Source organism: Anomaloglossus baeobatrachus, chromosome 10 (genome assembly GCF_048569485.1).
Source record: "Anomaloglossus baeobatrachus isolate aAnoBae1 chromosome 10, aAnoBae1.hap1, whole genome shotgun sequence".
Taxonomy (NCBI): domain Eukaryota; kingdom Metazoa; phylum Chordata; class Amphibia; order Anura; family Aromobatidae; genus Anomaloglossus; species Anomaloglossus baeobatrachus.
In genome coordinates, this window is record NC_134362.1 from 16,708,050 (window position 1) to 16,724,380 (window position 16,331).

General features: G+C 47.9%; 1 protein-coding gene across 1 annotated transcript in view; it reads right to left on the reverse strand.

The window, feature by feature from the left end:
- The window catches only part of SHANK2 (SH3 and multiple ankyrin repeat domains 2), a 724,216-nt gene that overhangs the window by 467,957 nt on the left and 239,928 nt on the right, over nucleotides 1-16,331 (reverse strand). The window contains exon 10 of the mRNA XM_075326528.1: nucleotides 7,506-7,572. Coding sequence (XP_075182643.1) covers nucleotides 7,506-7,572 — 67 coding nt within the window. The remainder of the gene's footprint in view (nucleotides 1-7,505; nucleotides 7,573-16,331) is intronic.

Sequence of the window (16,331 nt, forward strand, 5' to 3'; positions counted from 1 at the left end):
TTAATAACTAGCTGCTGAAGGACAATAGACACATCATGTTTCCTAGGTATGGATAGATAAAATCATAATAGGAAACATGATGGTAATGTCTTCTGCGTGGGATGCTCAGGGGCGGAGATATGAGGAAAGTTGCCATTTTATAATTCTCTGGAACCTGAAGTCACATCCAATGTCTCCCCGGCTGTTCGTTGCAGATTGGTGGCAGCGGTGGGAAGTCTGCGTGACCCTCCCCCAGCTATTCGTCACAGTGACCATTTAAAAACTGCAGCTGCATCCTCCACTATTTTGTTAAAAAAAAAAAAAAAAATCGGGATGCAGTCTATTCATTAACAGTCGTGAAAAAGCAAGACTTGCCATCACATTTCTTAAAGTTCGGTAGGGAGTGGCTCATTTAAGAGTTATAAGCGATGGTGCTACTTCAGCGCTGGTGTTGGCAGAAGAGGACACAACGTATAGTGAGAGAGGGGTGGGGTCCTGCGGCTGCTAAATGGTGTTACACCATTATCGAGGGAGCAGCTGCCCTGTACCAGGAGCGGAGAGGTGATGATCAGCAGAGATGATGGCTAACAAATCATGCGCCAGTAGAGAAGGTAGGAGAAGCCATATTTAGGTGCAGGATGGAGCCATATTGGGGATTATGTGCCCAAGAAGATGACCCACACATAGGAAAAGATGTGGGTCCAGTCTCTAGATCATCAAAAATGGCACACAGTCTCATCAGTGAGCAGAGAGTAACAGTGCTCCTGCACCTCTCTCACTTCTAAGGCCATTCCTAAAATGGCAGAGCACGTGTGATCAGATATTTTTGTAAATCGATTTTTGGAAATTAGATAACCCCGTTGAGAAATAAAACGATGCCTTCCAGCTGTTACCACTAGGTGGAGCTCACAGTGCACAGATGTAGAGAATAGTAGAAAAAGAGTTTTTAACACCGCGCCAATGACCTAATCGGATTCAGGAGGAGAGTAATGCTTCTTTATTTTCATGCACAGGTCAACGCGTTTCAGGAGTCTCTGCTCCCTTCATCAGGACAACAGGCAAAAAAACATCAAATCTCTTTGTCTGTTGTCCTGATGAAGGGAGCAGAGACTCCTGAAACGCATTGACCTGTGCATGAAAATAAAGAAGCATTAATCTCCTCCTGAATCCGATTGGGTCATTGGCGCGGTGTTGAAAACCCTTTTTCTACTATTCTCTGTTACCAGCCAAACCTGGGACTGCTGCCTTTGACCTAGATCTTTATGCTGTTATAGGGTTTGTGACTGTCACAACCGCTATAGGTGAGTTTGATTTTACTTTTTTACCCTTTCCATATTGGGGTAAGACTCTATTGCGCTTTCTTTCCCCAGTTCTCTATTACAGTGCACAGATGTAAGGAGCTCCCTCTGCTGGCGACTGTAGGCAGAAAAAATGTGACCACTGAGCAGCCCTTTGTGCTTTTCTAGTCCAAATGATATTGAAAGGGCAGATTTCCGATTCCTTGGAAAAACCCTCTATCTCCACCTCTCCATACAACAACTGATCATACACAGTCAGATAACGCTCAGTATTGCCCTCTTGGGTTCCCTTAATGTTTGGCCTTCAGTTAACGCACTCTGTCCATTTTTTTTTGACCAATTCATCAATGATCTGAGGCCTCCTATTTCCCGGCAATGATCCTCTGTCATCGCCTAATCTGATGATCCAGCAACTATTTTTAATACAGTGTGTTCATTATCAAAATGCCAAATAAACATTTTCCATCCTTGGCATTCTCTCCTAAGATCCGAGTTCCATGGAGAATTGGAGAGGAACAGCAAGAGCAATTAAACGTAAACCACTGGCACAGAGCGCATGAAATAAGGCTCCGTCACGAGGCTGCCATCAATAGGAGCCTTCCAAAGTACGCCGGTTAGGAAGCCCAAGCATGCTGTTCAGCATAATAATGAGTAATCCCCATGTTTTTCTTGTTTTTGCAAAGAGATCCACTGGTGATAAATGGAGAGAGGCGCTAATTATTGATTATGGAGTATTTTCCTAGTTACTAATCTGATAAGCTCCCTTCTGAAGTAAGCTGGAGATCTCCTGGACTCTTGGAAGAGCCACCAAATCTCCCGGACAGCGCCACATTCCCAACTCTTCCTTCCTATCAAGGTGTTGTCTGGGGTACATGAACGTGGAGGAACCAGGAGAGGTGACCCCACCTTGGCTTATGTAGTGGTAAAAATCTTCCCAATGATCTCCGTTTGCCATGATGAGGCCTGGGGGTAATTTTGCGCAAAGTTGCAGGCAGTCACTATACAGGAAAACTGAAAATGAGGTGGTATCTGGAGTCTGTACACAGGTTGGGGGTCCCTATATAATGTGAGATGGTCTGGAGTCTGATCTGTGGTCAGAATATAGGGGGGCAAATCTAGGAGTCAATATACTGGGGGATCTATAAACCGGAAAAGCTAGTATGGATTCTACAAACTGGGGGGTCCGTACACAAAGAACACATGGGAATCTAGTCTGGGGTCTGTATAGATGATGTCTAGCCTGAACTTCTTGAAAATGGAAGATCTTGTGATGCTAGTCACTACTTATGGATAGTATAGACGGAAGGATAGTCAGGCAAACCGGGGTCAGGAAACAGGAGGACACGACAGGACACAGGGAGAAGGCAAAATCGCAGTCCAGTCACAGGCCGAGTGTCAGAATTCCAGGAGGTTCCAGGTATTAGATTCAGGGAGCAGACAGAGACGTGGTCAGGTAACAGTCCGAGGTCAGAAGCCAGGAGGTAACGACAAGAACAGGGAGCGGGCAAGGAGTAGTCAATGAATGGTCCAGGGTCAGAAGCCAGGAGGTAACGACAAGAACAGGGAGCGGGCAAGGAGTAGTCAATGAATGGTCCAGGGTCAGAAGCCAGGAGGTAACGACAAGAACAGGGAGCGGGCAGAGAAGAGTCAATGAATGGACCGTTGTCAGAAGCCAGGAGGTAACGACAAGAACAGGGAGCGGGCAAGGAGTAGTCAATAAACGGTCCAGGGTCAGAAGCCAGGAGGTAACGACAAGAACAGGGAGCAGGCGGAGAGAGGAGTCAATGAGCGGTCTGGGGTCAAGTAACTAAGATCAGAACAAGCACAAACACAAGCCAAGAGCACAACTGCAGAACCAGAGAGTACGACTGGCGAGGTTCTGGAAGAGCATGTTCAATAATGAAACAAAGCAGTTACCAGGAAGGTGGAACACCTGAATAATCAGCACCTCCCAGAACCAGCATGGAAGCCAGCGCTGTCAATCAACCTGCCAGCTAGTGCTCAAAGAAACACAGCAGAGCATCTCCAAATGCAAGATGCTCTGCAAAAAGGAAAAGTGTCACTGCTGGCTCTGAAGTTCAGGAAGGCACGACAGAGCATCACCTGTGTGCAAGATGCTCCGCATAGAGGAATCGTGACAGATCTGGTCTGGGGTCAGTATATAGGGGAGATCTGTACACAACTGATTTCTAGTTTGGGACTCTATTCAAGGGGTTCTGTTCTTGCTCTGGATCTGTATACAGGGTGGGGGAGGGTCTGGGTCTAAAGTTTTATTTAGGAGTCTGGTGTTGGATGTGTATTTATTTGCGTGTTGAATTTTTGATCCAAATCCCATACGCTGGGGATGCATCCTATATATCAGTAATGGTCAAGGCATATGAGGAAAATAAAAATTGTGGGGTGATGGGTTAAGCAAAATGTTTCCCAAAGTACCTGTTTTTGCCCTAGAATATCTAATGACTGTGGTGTTAATTAGCGCCAAATATGTGCACAATTGTGCGCTGCCCCATATATATGTACCAGATTAAAAACGGTGACAACACAGACTTTACTTTTAGGCCTGATGTTCTAAGGTGTTTGCGGACGACACAGCCTTATCAATATCTGGTACCCCGGCAGCGCTGTGCACTGGGGTCCTGGGCTAGAATCCCACCAGGAACAACATCTACGATATATAAGAAACGAGGCAGAAACAAGCGAGGAACGGAAACAGGTTTGGAAGAAGTAGGATTTTCAGAGGAGCTGTCTTTGATTGAAGAGATATCTGCGAGGCACGAGCGCAGCCTGTGGGCTTAATCGTTAATATAAGGGGATATGTGGGGCAGGACGTGCGTCTGTTTGGATGGGCAGCCTGGCACTCGCTGTTCGCTGGTAAATGAAATTGGACAAGACAAAGAGAACGGAGTGTTCTGCCAACAAAACACGGAAAACCATATTTTCTGCTGCCAGTCAGGGCGACCAAACTCCCCCCTAACCTCGCCATATGGATGCTGGCTGCAGCCGCCCCCCTACTATTACAGATAATGTAGCTGTTGAGCCTTATAAACGTGATGTTTGTGCAGACGGTGCAGATTTTTGGCTTCACGTTTCAGTTGTTCTATTACATTTCATGATTATTGCAACTATTGGTTTTCGGAGATAAATAAGCAACAGTGTATACAAGAAAGTCTGCTCCATCTGTAAGGAGCGTAGCTGGCTGCTAGACTTCTCTACCTGCACGCTCTACCTCCATTATTATACAGCCAGATCTGGATCCCATATCAATGTTAAAGGGGAACCGTCGTTATAATTTTTATTTCATAAGTCAATATTACACATGAAAATATGCAGCTGTGTAATAATCTTATCAGACAGATTTGCTTCCTTCTCAGCCAGAATTGATCGGTCATTAGCAAAATCCTCAATTCTGAGATGAAATCTGTATTCAGAGAAGACCTTCCATTACTGACATAGGAGATGGCAGTTAGTGCTTATGAGATTCTATGTAGATAGAACATATAGATTCTCCTCCCCACCTCCCAGAGACTATGCGTGCATCACAGCACCTCCGGGAGTGCTCCTCTTAAAGGGCCAGTGCCACACTCCCAGGAAGTGCTTTCCAGCCTATTGCTGAGAGGTACTGGGTATTTAGGGCAAGATCCTACTAAGGGAGTTGCCTGTTCAACACCATAGTTCCTGTTAATCAGATTGCTCTGTCTAGTCAGTTGTCAGATCACCTGTCCCGTTCCGTCCTGTCTTGTATTTAGTACTGTACCTGCCCGTACCTGGTCCCAGCCCGTTCCACCCTGTTGGGCCCCTAGTTCCAGTCCTGTCCTGCCTGTATCTGGTCCCAGCCTGTTCCGCCCTGTTGGGCCCCTAGTTCCAGTCCTGTCCTACCTGGTCCCAGCCCGTTCTGCCCTGTTGGTCACCTGGTTCCAGTCCTGTCCTGCCCGTACCTGGTCCCAGCCCGTTCTGCCCTGCTGGGTGCCTGGTTCCAGTCTTGTCCTGCCAGTACCTGGCCACCAGCCCATCCTGCCTGTTGGGCACCTGGTTCCAGTCCTGTCCTACCCGTACCTGGTCCCAGTCTGTTCCGCCCTGTTGAGCGCTGGTTCCAGTCCTGTCCTGCCCGTACCTGGCTACCAGCCCATCCTACCTGTTGGGCCCCTGATTCCAGTCCTTTCCTGCCCGTACCTGGCTACCAACCCATCCTGCCTGTTGGCACCTGGTTCAAGTCCCGTCTTGCTTGTACCTGGACTCTGCCTGCCCTGTTGGTACAAGAGACTCTGCCTGTTTGTCCTGCCCTGGCCGTGCCATCTGCCTTGTTAGTGACTTTGCCTGTCCGTCCTACCCTGTTGGTACTAGAGACTGTGCCTGTCCATCTTGGCTATACTACCTGCCTTGAGCCACCCTGGTGGTCCCCGTCCCATCTGTACTTCAAACTTTGTACTGTCTGCTCCTGTGTCCGTCCCTGTCCTTGGGGTCAGCTGCCACAGTCCTGGTTCTCTACCCCACGTTAGCGTAGAACCGAGGTTCCCATGTGGTCCAGTAGGTCCACTTTTAGCCCGCCGCAGTACCACCACCCGGCAGCGAATGTGACATACAGATTGCCTCGAGCTTCAACATTTTAAGAAAATAATCATTGTAAATCCATTTTTAGATATTAATAGCTAAAGGAGTAAACATTACAGCAAATACAGCTGAAATGATCAATATAATAAATGGTGCAGCAACCAATCAGATATATAGAGAGCATCCATTCTTATGACATGGTAGTTACTATTAGCAATGAGTGACTGGTCCATAGGTGGAGCGCCCCCTGCTGTTCGCCTCGTATCGGCGAAGGTTTGCACAGTACACGTAGTAGGACCACGGTTCTCGTACACAGGCTTAGCTTGTACTAACAAGTTAATTCAGTCCTGTGACCCTCGTCACATTTAGGTTAGGTCTACACGGCATTTGGAATAATAAATTTTGAGAGTGGAAGCCCCACTAATCTTATTAATTTTGTAGAACTAGAGGACAACTTTATGCTCGGGCTATACGATAACTTTGGCTGTGACACAGAGCATGAGGCCAAACATGGATAAATGTCATTAGTACAAGTCAATGGCATCGCAATGTAACCTACAAGGTGTCACAACCAGGACAAGTCGAAAAAATACCAAAAAGAAAAGAGTTCTGACTTTTGCAACTTGCCCTGGTACCATGTGGATGCCAATGCGACTGTTATGGTTCCGATTTGTGGTGCTTTGCTCTCCTGCAGAGCCGATGCTCTGTTGTTGTATTGTGCTCCGGTGGACGGGTTGTTTCCCGGTCTCGGGTCCTGCGTTGGTGTTGGGAGGTTTATGTTTTCAGGCGCCTCGTTACGGGTGATTGCTCTGCATTATTAGGGAGCAACTTCACCCGGAACTCCGCCAGTCATAGTTCCTGTTCTGCAGTTTGTGCTTCTGGCTCCCGTAAGTGAACTGTTCTGATCTTGTCCCTCAACCCTAGTTACCCTTCTCCGCCCGTGTCCCTGACTCTGACATTACCCCCTTGGCTCCTGTCCTCTGGCTCGTACCCTGTCCTCGGCTCTGCTTTCTCCCTGTGTTCCATACATGACTTTCTACCTCTAGACCTCTGGTTCATACCCTGTCCTTGGCTACACTTTCTCCCTGTGTTCCATACATGACTTTCTACCTCTAGACCTCCGGCTCGTACCCTGTCCTCGGCTCCGCTTTCTCCCTGTGTTCCATACGTGACTTGCTGGCTCTAGACTTCCGGCTTGTACCCTGACCTTAGCTCTGCTTTCTCCCTGTGTTCCATACGTGACTTCCAGCTCTAGACTTCCGGCTTGTACCCTGTCCTTAGCTCTGCTTTCTCCCTGTGTTCCATACGTGACCTCCTGGCTCCTGACCTCCGGGTGGTTCCCTGACCACGTCTCCGCCAGCTCCCACTTTTCTGTTGTGTCCTCCCGCTTTCTGACCCCGGCTAGTTTGACTTCTCTTCTCCTAGTGGTATCTAGTGACACCTAGTAATAGAGCATCACAGCGACCCAATGTACTTGCATATATAGAGATCTTTGGCCGTGTGACCCATGTCATGGCCCAGTTTTCCATGGAGCCTCAACTTTACACCTCTTTTCATGAAGGAGAGCTCTGTGCAATAGATATTAAAGAAGCCACTGTGCAAGAATGAAGACGTTTCCAGTGTCTGAATATATCATACAAAGTATTCAAAATGCGGCGGTTTCCATTTGCCACTACTTACCAATATCAGTTTCTTTGTGGTTTTTCACAAACTCGGCGAGTTCAAAATTCCCAGCTATTATAGCGACCTGCAAAGAGAAAATGCCACGTCATTCGCTGCTGGTAGATACAAAGGCTGTTTTATCAGGTAAGAAATGAATGATCAGATCTGGAGTAAGAAGTGGAGCGTGCGCTCAGCAGCTGTACCTGCAGCAGTCGGGCAGCTGTGCCTGGGCTTAGTGGCAGCATCTGCCGCAGCCGGGCACCCGCTGCACTGCTCCCCTCTGCTCCATCGCTCGCCTATTAAATAAACCATTTTGAAAGGTGCTGAGCATGAGTTATTTGCTGATATGAGCTAAACAACCCTTGGGCTTAAGATAATTATAATTGTATATCATCGTCCACACACAGAGGCCGCTCCGGAGCAGATTGGGTTTATCTGCCGTTGTGCTGAAAGCATTTCCTCCCTTTCAGTCCAGTTGTTTTATAATATAGTGACCATTGCAGACCATTGCAGCCCCCATGGGTGCCGAACTTAATGTGACCTTCTCTAATCTTTTGGATGCAAATGTCCAACTGTTCAAAGTTTCGGCACTTTTTGCACAGTTTGCTGTTATCTAATAAGAAGCTTAATGGCAAAATTCACACCAGGTGCTTGATCCATGAATCGCCCAATACACTTTGGGTTCAATTAGAATTGGTATTAAACCGTCGTCATCATCATGCTGGTCACATATTGACATCATGAGACCAAGAAGACAACTAAGGGGTACTTTGCACGTTACGACATCGCTACTGGGATATTGTCGGGGTCAAATCGAAAGTGATGCACATCCGGCGCCAGTAACGATGTCGCAACGTGTAAAGCCTAGATACGCCGATTTACGATCGCAAAAGCGTCGTAAATCGGCGATCTGTGTAGCATCGTTCATTTCCATAATTTCGGAACGACCAATGTTACGATGTTGTTCCTCGTTCCTGCGGCAGCAGACATCGCTGTGTGTGAAGCCACAGGAGCGAGGAACATCTCCTTACCTGCGTCCCGCCACCAATGCGGAAGGAAGGAGGTGGGCGGGATGTTTACGTCCCACTCATCTCCGCCCCTCCGCTTCTATTGGCCACCTGCTGTGTGACGTCGCTATGATGCCACACGACCCGCCCCCTTAGTAAGGAGGCGGTTCGCCGGCCAGAGCGACGTCGCAGGGCAGGTAAGTGCATGTGAAGCTGCCGTAGCGATAATTTTCGCTACGGCAGCTATCACAAGATATCGAATCTGCGACGGGGGCGAGTGCTATCGCGCTCGGCATCACTAGCATCGGCTAGCGATGTTGCAGCCTGCAAAGTACCCCTGACAATTGATCAGCAGAGCCGTGCCATTGCAAGGCTTCAAGCAAGATATTTTCAGCAAACTGTTTGCGACTTTCTTGTGCATCATCGTTAGAAGAGGATTCCTTCTGGGATGACAGTCATGCAGAGCAATGAGGTGCAGCGTGCAGAAGATGGCCTCAGCATTGACAAGCAGACCTCCCCATCCCTGTAACCTCTGCTGCGTGCGGTGTATGGTCTGAGCACTGACAGGCGAACCCCCCCCCCCCCTGTAACCTCTGCAGCAATGCTGGCAGCACTCATACGTCTATTCTGTAAAGACGACCTCTGGATATGACACTGACCTTGTGCACTCAGCTTCTGTGGTAGGTCATGGTGAGGCGGTTCTGAGTGGATCCTGTCTTGTTATACTACTGTATGGTCTTGGCCACTGTGCTGCAGCTCAAGTTCAGGGTGCTGCAAATCTTCTTATAGCCTTGGCCATCTTTATGTAGAGCAGCAATTTTTTTTTCTATCAATGCTGTTTGGGCACTGAGTGATGGATTCACTGGTGGACCACAGCAGCAGAGTGGGTAATAATAACATCCCGGGTGGCCTGGAGACTCTTTCCACAAATACTGCACCATCACCTAATCACTATGTGGTTTAGATCTTATCAGGATGAATCGGCGTTGGAATAATTTAGGAGAAACCCGGGCAGAGAGCGGGAAGCACAATAATGTTTAGAAAACCTCCTGGTATTGAGCTTGGATGGAGCAAGTAACAAGGTAATGTCCCCATGACTTGTATTCACCAGTGATTTTTTTTCTCATTATTTTACACATTTCACACCAGCGCTGTTTTGTCGACTTGATGTGACATCGGTGCCGGTTCCCTTTCAGCCCCGTTATGTGGCTTGATATCCGCTCGACATCTTTCCATTGTAACGTCCCACAAGTGCTAATCAAGACTTCAAGGAGCAGCCACGCTGGATGAACGCACTGAATCAAGGGATAATGAGACGTCTCCGTGAACCCACGTCTGCGGCAGCGGAGTGCAATGGCCTGACAACGCTAAATGCTGCAAATAAACAGCTGCTGGGAAGCATTTACAGACTGATCGCTGGCTTACGTTTCTCTCCCGGTGGTTTGCTAAGATTTATTCCCCATGCTAAAGGCCTATAACAAATGGGAAATGGGACGTGCAAACAGTAATGGCTGCGTACGGTGAATTTCTGGACCTGCAAAGATTTGCGGCAGCACGGCATGCAACTAGACTTTCCTGGAAAGTGGAGGATAGTGTCTGCATCCTCTACTGATAATGAAATACTCAGGACCTAATGAACAATCAGAGGAAAACTGGAGTGTCCCCTGTAATTACTCGTTAGCGAGTCCTTCATATGTTCTGCAAGTGCCATGTTTGATAGGTAGCATCCTATCACTTAGGCCTCCTTCACATGTCAGTGATTCCGGTACATATGTCCGTTTTTATACATGCCAGAATCACGGACATACGCGGACTCATTAAAATCAATGGGTCTGTGCACACATCAGTGATTTCTCCCTAACTGTGTGTCCGCGCGGCGCACAAGCGTGTTCGTCTGTTCCGCACAGAGACAAGTCCATTTTTCTCCGGTACCACTGATGTTACACGGACCACGCCATGGTGTGATCCGTGTGCCATTTACCAGAGAAAACACATGTCTGTGAAATAAAATGATTGTTCATACAGTCTTCGGTGCTGCTGTCTCCTGCTTCCAGGCAGGCTAATTATGCTCATGAATATTCACTGCACCGTGACCCGGAAGTAACAAAAGCAGAGACACAGCAGCGGCCGGAGATCGCAGCGTCGGAGGCATCAGCACCACAGACAGCAGCGCCGGGGGACAGGTGAGTATAAAGTTTGTGATCTCCGTGTGCTATAGCACACGGAGAACACACATGTGCCAAAGTCACGGCACACAGAGGGTCATACGCACCTTAAACACATGTGTGTTTTTCACTGACGTTTGAGACAGTCCTTAGGAAGTGCAGTCTCTGATGCAGATCCCCTATGGTTGCCTTCCTTAGTGCAGTGGTAGTCCAACATGGCATATTGTGATAGTGGAAGCCAATTTACCAGGTAATGAAATCACTCTGGTAGGGCAAAGGTTAAAAGCACGGAATAAACTTACGTGTCCTGCGTATTGGAATAGGCTACTGGATATGACAGACGATGGCTGCAACACATGACGTCAGACAAAGGACTACGATGGGAGTCTAAATATACGTCTACTGTTTGCAGAGAGGAAACGGAACACCATAGAAAAGAAATGACCCCCTGGATACAATCCCAGTATTGATCAAATCAGCATAGGACGTAGCACGGGTTTATGGAATGAAAGCTACTCTAACCATTGCAATGATTGGGGACTACCCCTCGAAGGCCGGCTCCACTTGCAGGCACTGATCACATTATATCCCTGGACTGCTGCCGGTGATATAAAGAAGCCAATCAATCACGAGGACCATTTATCCCACAATCATAATAACCGGCTTAGATTACAACCACTAAATGTGTTCCCTATAAAGGGAGCGCTATCCTCGGGTGGCTTCGCCCGTGCACGGAGGTGATTACAAATGACGGTTTAGCAGATGCATGTCATTATTTCACCAGAAATTAAATTACGCCGAGCTACGAAAAAAAACACAATATGAGAATGGAAATCTGTTCACCAATGATTTAATGTCCTGTTTGTGTAAGAGAACATAACTGAAGAGATCGATTAATAAATCCAAAATCATGCTTTTATTATTAATTGATATAGCACCAACATGTTCCACAGCAATGTACATAGATTGCCATTACTCACAGTGTAAATACCAATAACATTCATATCCATATAAACAGGCAAATATCATTCTTATTCGGATTAGAAGCCACTACCCCAGCGGTGCAAATATCAGTGCTAACCACTGAACCACTGTATGTAAATGCACACATCAGTGCTATCTACCGAGCCGCCACAAATGGATGCAGATCTACCTCTCTGGACCTGACATCTCCTCTCTACTAACCAGAATCCCACAATGTCTGTCTCCTATTTTATCATCCTTCTTCTCTGCTCGATTCCAAAAACATAACATGGACAAAACAGAATTCATTGTCTTTCCCCCTCCTCATTCAACACCTTCTACAAGCCTATCCATGAAAGACAATGGCTGCTCACACTCCCAAGTCTCACAATCTCATTGCCTCGGAGTAACCCTTGACTCTGCTCTATCCTTCAATCCACACATCCAAGCCCTTTCTGCCTCCTGCCAACTAAAAGTCAAAAATATTTTCTGGATTCGTACTTTCCTTTCCCATGAAGCTGCAAAAACACTAGTGCATGCCCTTATTCTCTCCCACCTCGACTACTGCAACCTCCAGCTCTGTGGCCTCCCTTCCAACTCTCTTGCACACCTTCAAACTATTCTAAAATCTGCTGCCCGACTAATCCACCTGTCCCCCTGCTTCTCCCCGACCTCTTCTCTCTGCCAATCCCTTCACTGCCTTCCCATTACCTAATGAGTCCAGTTCTAACCATGCCATACAAAGCCATCCACAACCTGTCTCCTCCCTACATCTGTGACCTAGTCTCCCGGTATTTACCTACACGTAACCTCAGATCCTCACAAGATCTCCCCGTCACATCTCCTCTTTCCACAATCACATCCAAGATTTCTCACATGCCTCCCTTATGCTCTGGAACGCTCTACCACAACACATCAGGCTCCAACCTACTGTGGATAGCTTCAATAGGAACCTGAAGACGCAACGCTTCCGACAAACTTAAAACCTGCAGTAACCCTCAGACCTCCATAGCACTGCACGGCCATCTCCACCCTCACCTATTGTATCCTCAACCATCCCCTGTAGACTGTGAGCCCTCATGGGCAGAGTCCTCTCTCCTCCTGTAGACTGTGAGCCCTCGCGGGCAGGGTCCTCTCTCCTCCTGTAGACTGTGAACCCTCGCGGGCAGTGTCCTCCTCCTCCTGTAGACTGTGAACCCTCGCGGGCAGTGTCCTCTCTTCTCCTGTAGATTGTGAGCCTTCGGGGACAGGGTCCTCTTTCCTCCTGTAGACTGTGAATCCTCGAGGGCAGGGTCCTCTTTCCTCCTGTAGACTGTGAGCCCTCGCGGGCAGGGTCCTCTCTCCTCCTGTAGACTGTGAGCCCTCGCGGGCAGGGTCCTCCTCCTCCTGTAGACTGTGAACCCTCGCGGGCAGTGTCCTCCTCCTCCTGTAGACTGTGAACCCTCGCGGGCAGTGTCCTCTCTTCTCCTGTAGATTGTGAGCCTTCGGGGACAGGGTCCTCTTTCCTCCTGTAGACTGTGAATCCTCGAGGGCAGGGTCCTCTCTCCTCCTGTAGACTGTGAGCCCCCGCGGGCAGGGTCCTCTCTCCTCCTGTAGACTGTGAACCCTCGCGGGCAGGGTCCTCTCTCCTCCTGTAGACTGTGAGCCCTCGCGGGCAGGGTCCTCTCTCCTCCGGTAGAATGTGAGCCCTCGCGGGCAGGGTCCTCTCTCCTCCGGTATAATGTGAGCCCTCGCGAGTAGGGTCCTCTCTCCTCCTGTAGACTGTGAGCCCTCGTGGGCAGGGTCCTCTCTCCTCCTGTAGACTGTGAGCCCTCGTGGGCAGGGTCCTCTCTCCTCCTGTAGACTGTGAGCCCTCGCGGGCAGGGTGCTCTCTCCTCCTGTAGAAGGTGAGCCCTCGAGGGCAGGGTCCTCTCTCCTTCTGTAACTGTCTGTGCCTTGTATTGTTTATGATTATTATACTTGTCTCTATTATGTGTACCCCTCGTCACACGTAAAGTGCCATGGAATAAATGGCACTATAATAAATAAATAATAATAATAACTACCCGTGCAAACCGCGGAGGTACTATAAAAACCGTGCAAAACCTGGCAACAAGTGTATATGTGCCCCTGGGTACAGTGGACCAGTCGGCCTCTTGTCCAATTGTCCTGATGATTTTTGGCACTAACACCAGCTCTGAGATACCTTCACATCACTGGCTTCAGTCACCATAACTAGAAGCTATCCATCCTTTATAGAGGACACTGGAGGGTTGTGGTGATACCACCTAACCCATGGCACTTAGATGAAGATTATCCTCCTTTTACTGTTTCTTTTAAGTACAGGGGTAATAGAGAATTTCTTAGCTGATCAGTTCGCTAATGAATTCTATGACTTTAGGATATTTTTTCCCACATTAAAGAGGTACAACTATTTAATTAAAAGAAATGTAAAATGTTTTGCAGCGATTGTTCCTGGGGGAATAATCGTACCGCACTGAACTCAACCTGAAGATTTAATAAGATCTGCACACCCAGCTTTTTTGGGGAGGTCAAAAACGACAAGTTAAACCACTTCAGGGAACGCTCCACTTTAGGATGGGTTTTTTTAGGTTTTGAAGAGTTTTTGAAGCATTTTGGAAAAGGGTTTTTTTTTTTTTGTTTTTTTTTTAAGACTCTAGATTGTACACTGCCTAGTGTAGAGCAGATTTCATTAGGGATCACTTCAAATAAGGACTTTTTGCACTTTTTCTTTTTCCCACCACCTGGTTTTCAAAACCCCAAGAGGGAAAAAAAAAGATTGAATGTATAAAAAGCAGAGTGATTTTACACATGAAATAAATAATAAGAGTCACAGTCCATATACAGACCACAATGCCCAGAATGACCGATGGTCTCCCAGCCTGAATTTACAGCCTTAAGCCTCCTTCACACTTCAGTATTTAGCATCAGTGTTTCATCAGTATTTAGATGCTAAAACCACGAGCTGCCACCTCTCCACCACCGGAGCTGCCACCTCTCCATTACCGGAGCTGCCACCTCTCCATTACCGGAGCTGCCACCTTTCCACCACCGGAGCTGCCACCTCTCCATTACCGGAGCTGCCACCTCTCCATTACCGGAGCTGCCACCTCTCCATTACCGGAGCTGCCACCTCTCCACCACCGGAGCTGCCAACTCTCCATTACCGGAGCTGCCACCTCACCATTACCAGAGCTGCCACCTCACCATTACCAGAGCTGCCACCTCACCACCACCAGAGCTGCCACCTCACCACCACCAGAGCTGCCACCTCTCCACCACCAGAGCTGCCACCTCTCCACCACCACAGCTGCCACCTCTCCACCTCCACAGCTGCCACCTCTCCACCACAGCTGCCACCTCTCCACTACAGGAGCTGCCACCTCACTAGTACCAGAGCTGCCACCTCTCCACCACAGGAGCTGCCACCTCACTAGTACCAGAGCTGCCACCTCTCCATCACCAGAGCTGCCACCTCACTATTACCAGAGCTGCCATCTCACCACTACCAGAGCTGTAATGACCCCACTGCCACCGGAGCTGCCACCTCTCCACCACCAGAGCTGCCACCTCTCCACCACCGAAGCTGGCACCTTTTTATCACCAGAGCTGCCACCTCTCCACCACCGGAGCTGACACCTCTCCACCACCGGAGCTGCCACCTCTCCACCACCGGAGCTGCCACCTCACCACCACTGGAGTTGCCACCTCACCACCACCAGAATTGCCGAACTCCCCAATCTACTGTTTCCCCCCATTATCCTGGGGAATTTAAGCCTTTAAAGGCAGGGCCCGCTCCCCTATGGACCAGTCTGTCATTGTTACTCTATTCATTGTAATTTATATTTATATTTTGTATGTAATACCATCTTACATGTAAAGCACCAAGGAAGTAATGGCGTTCTAAAAACAAATAATAATAATATATGTTCATTTTATTAAATAATTATAGAGATTTTTTTTTTTTTTAAGTAGAGTGCTTCTTTTTTAGACCTCTGAGCTGTCCCTATTCAGGTACTGTATATAGCACATAGGTTATTTAAAGACCTAGGTCCATCTAGTTCAGCCTTCCTCCACTGATAATACATTATTTGTCCCTAAATTATCTATAACCAACAATGTTGTGTGCACTGAGGAAATCATCCAGCCCTCTTTTAAAAGTTGTTATAGTATCTGCCATTACTACCTCTTGTGGTCGCATTACACAGTCTGACTGCTCTAACTGTAAAGAACCCTTTCCTATTTAGCTGTCAGAATCGCTTTTCTTCCACTCACAGTGAGTGCCCCCTCATCCTTAGTATTGTCTTTGGAAGAAATAAGTCATAAGCCAGTCCTTTATATTGACCACACATGTATTTATACATATAAATGAGATTTCCTCTGAGGCGTCTTTTATTTCCACCTCTCATCATACGGGCGGCCTCCATTCCTTGTCATAATTTTGTTGCCGCCATTGAACTGACTAACGTCTGAATACCCTTTTTAATGTGGAGCCAAAAACTGGATCACATATTCCAGATGTGGCCTTACAAGTGATTTATAGAGGGGTAACAATACGTTGGGATCACGGGATCTAATCTCTCTTTTTATACACCCTGAAATCTTGTTTGCTTTTGCAGCTGCTGCCTGACATTGAGTGCTGCTGCTCAGCTTACATGTAACCAAAATACCCCGGTCTTTCTCCTGTTCTGTAGTCCCGAGTTTACTTC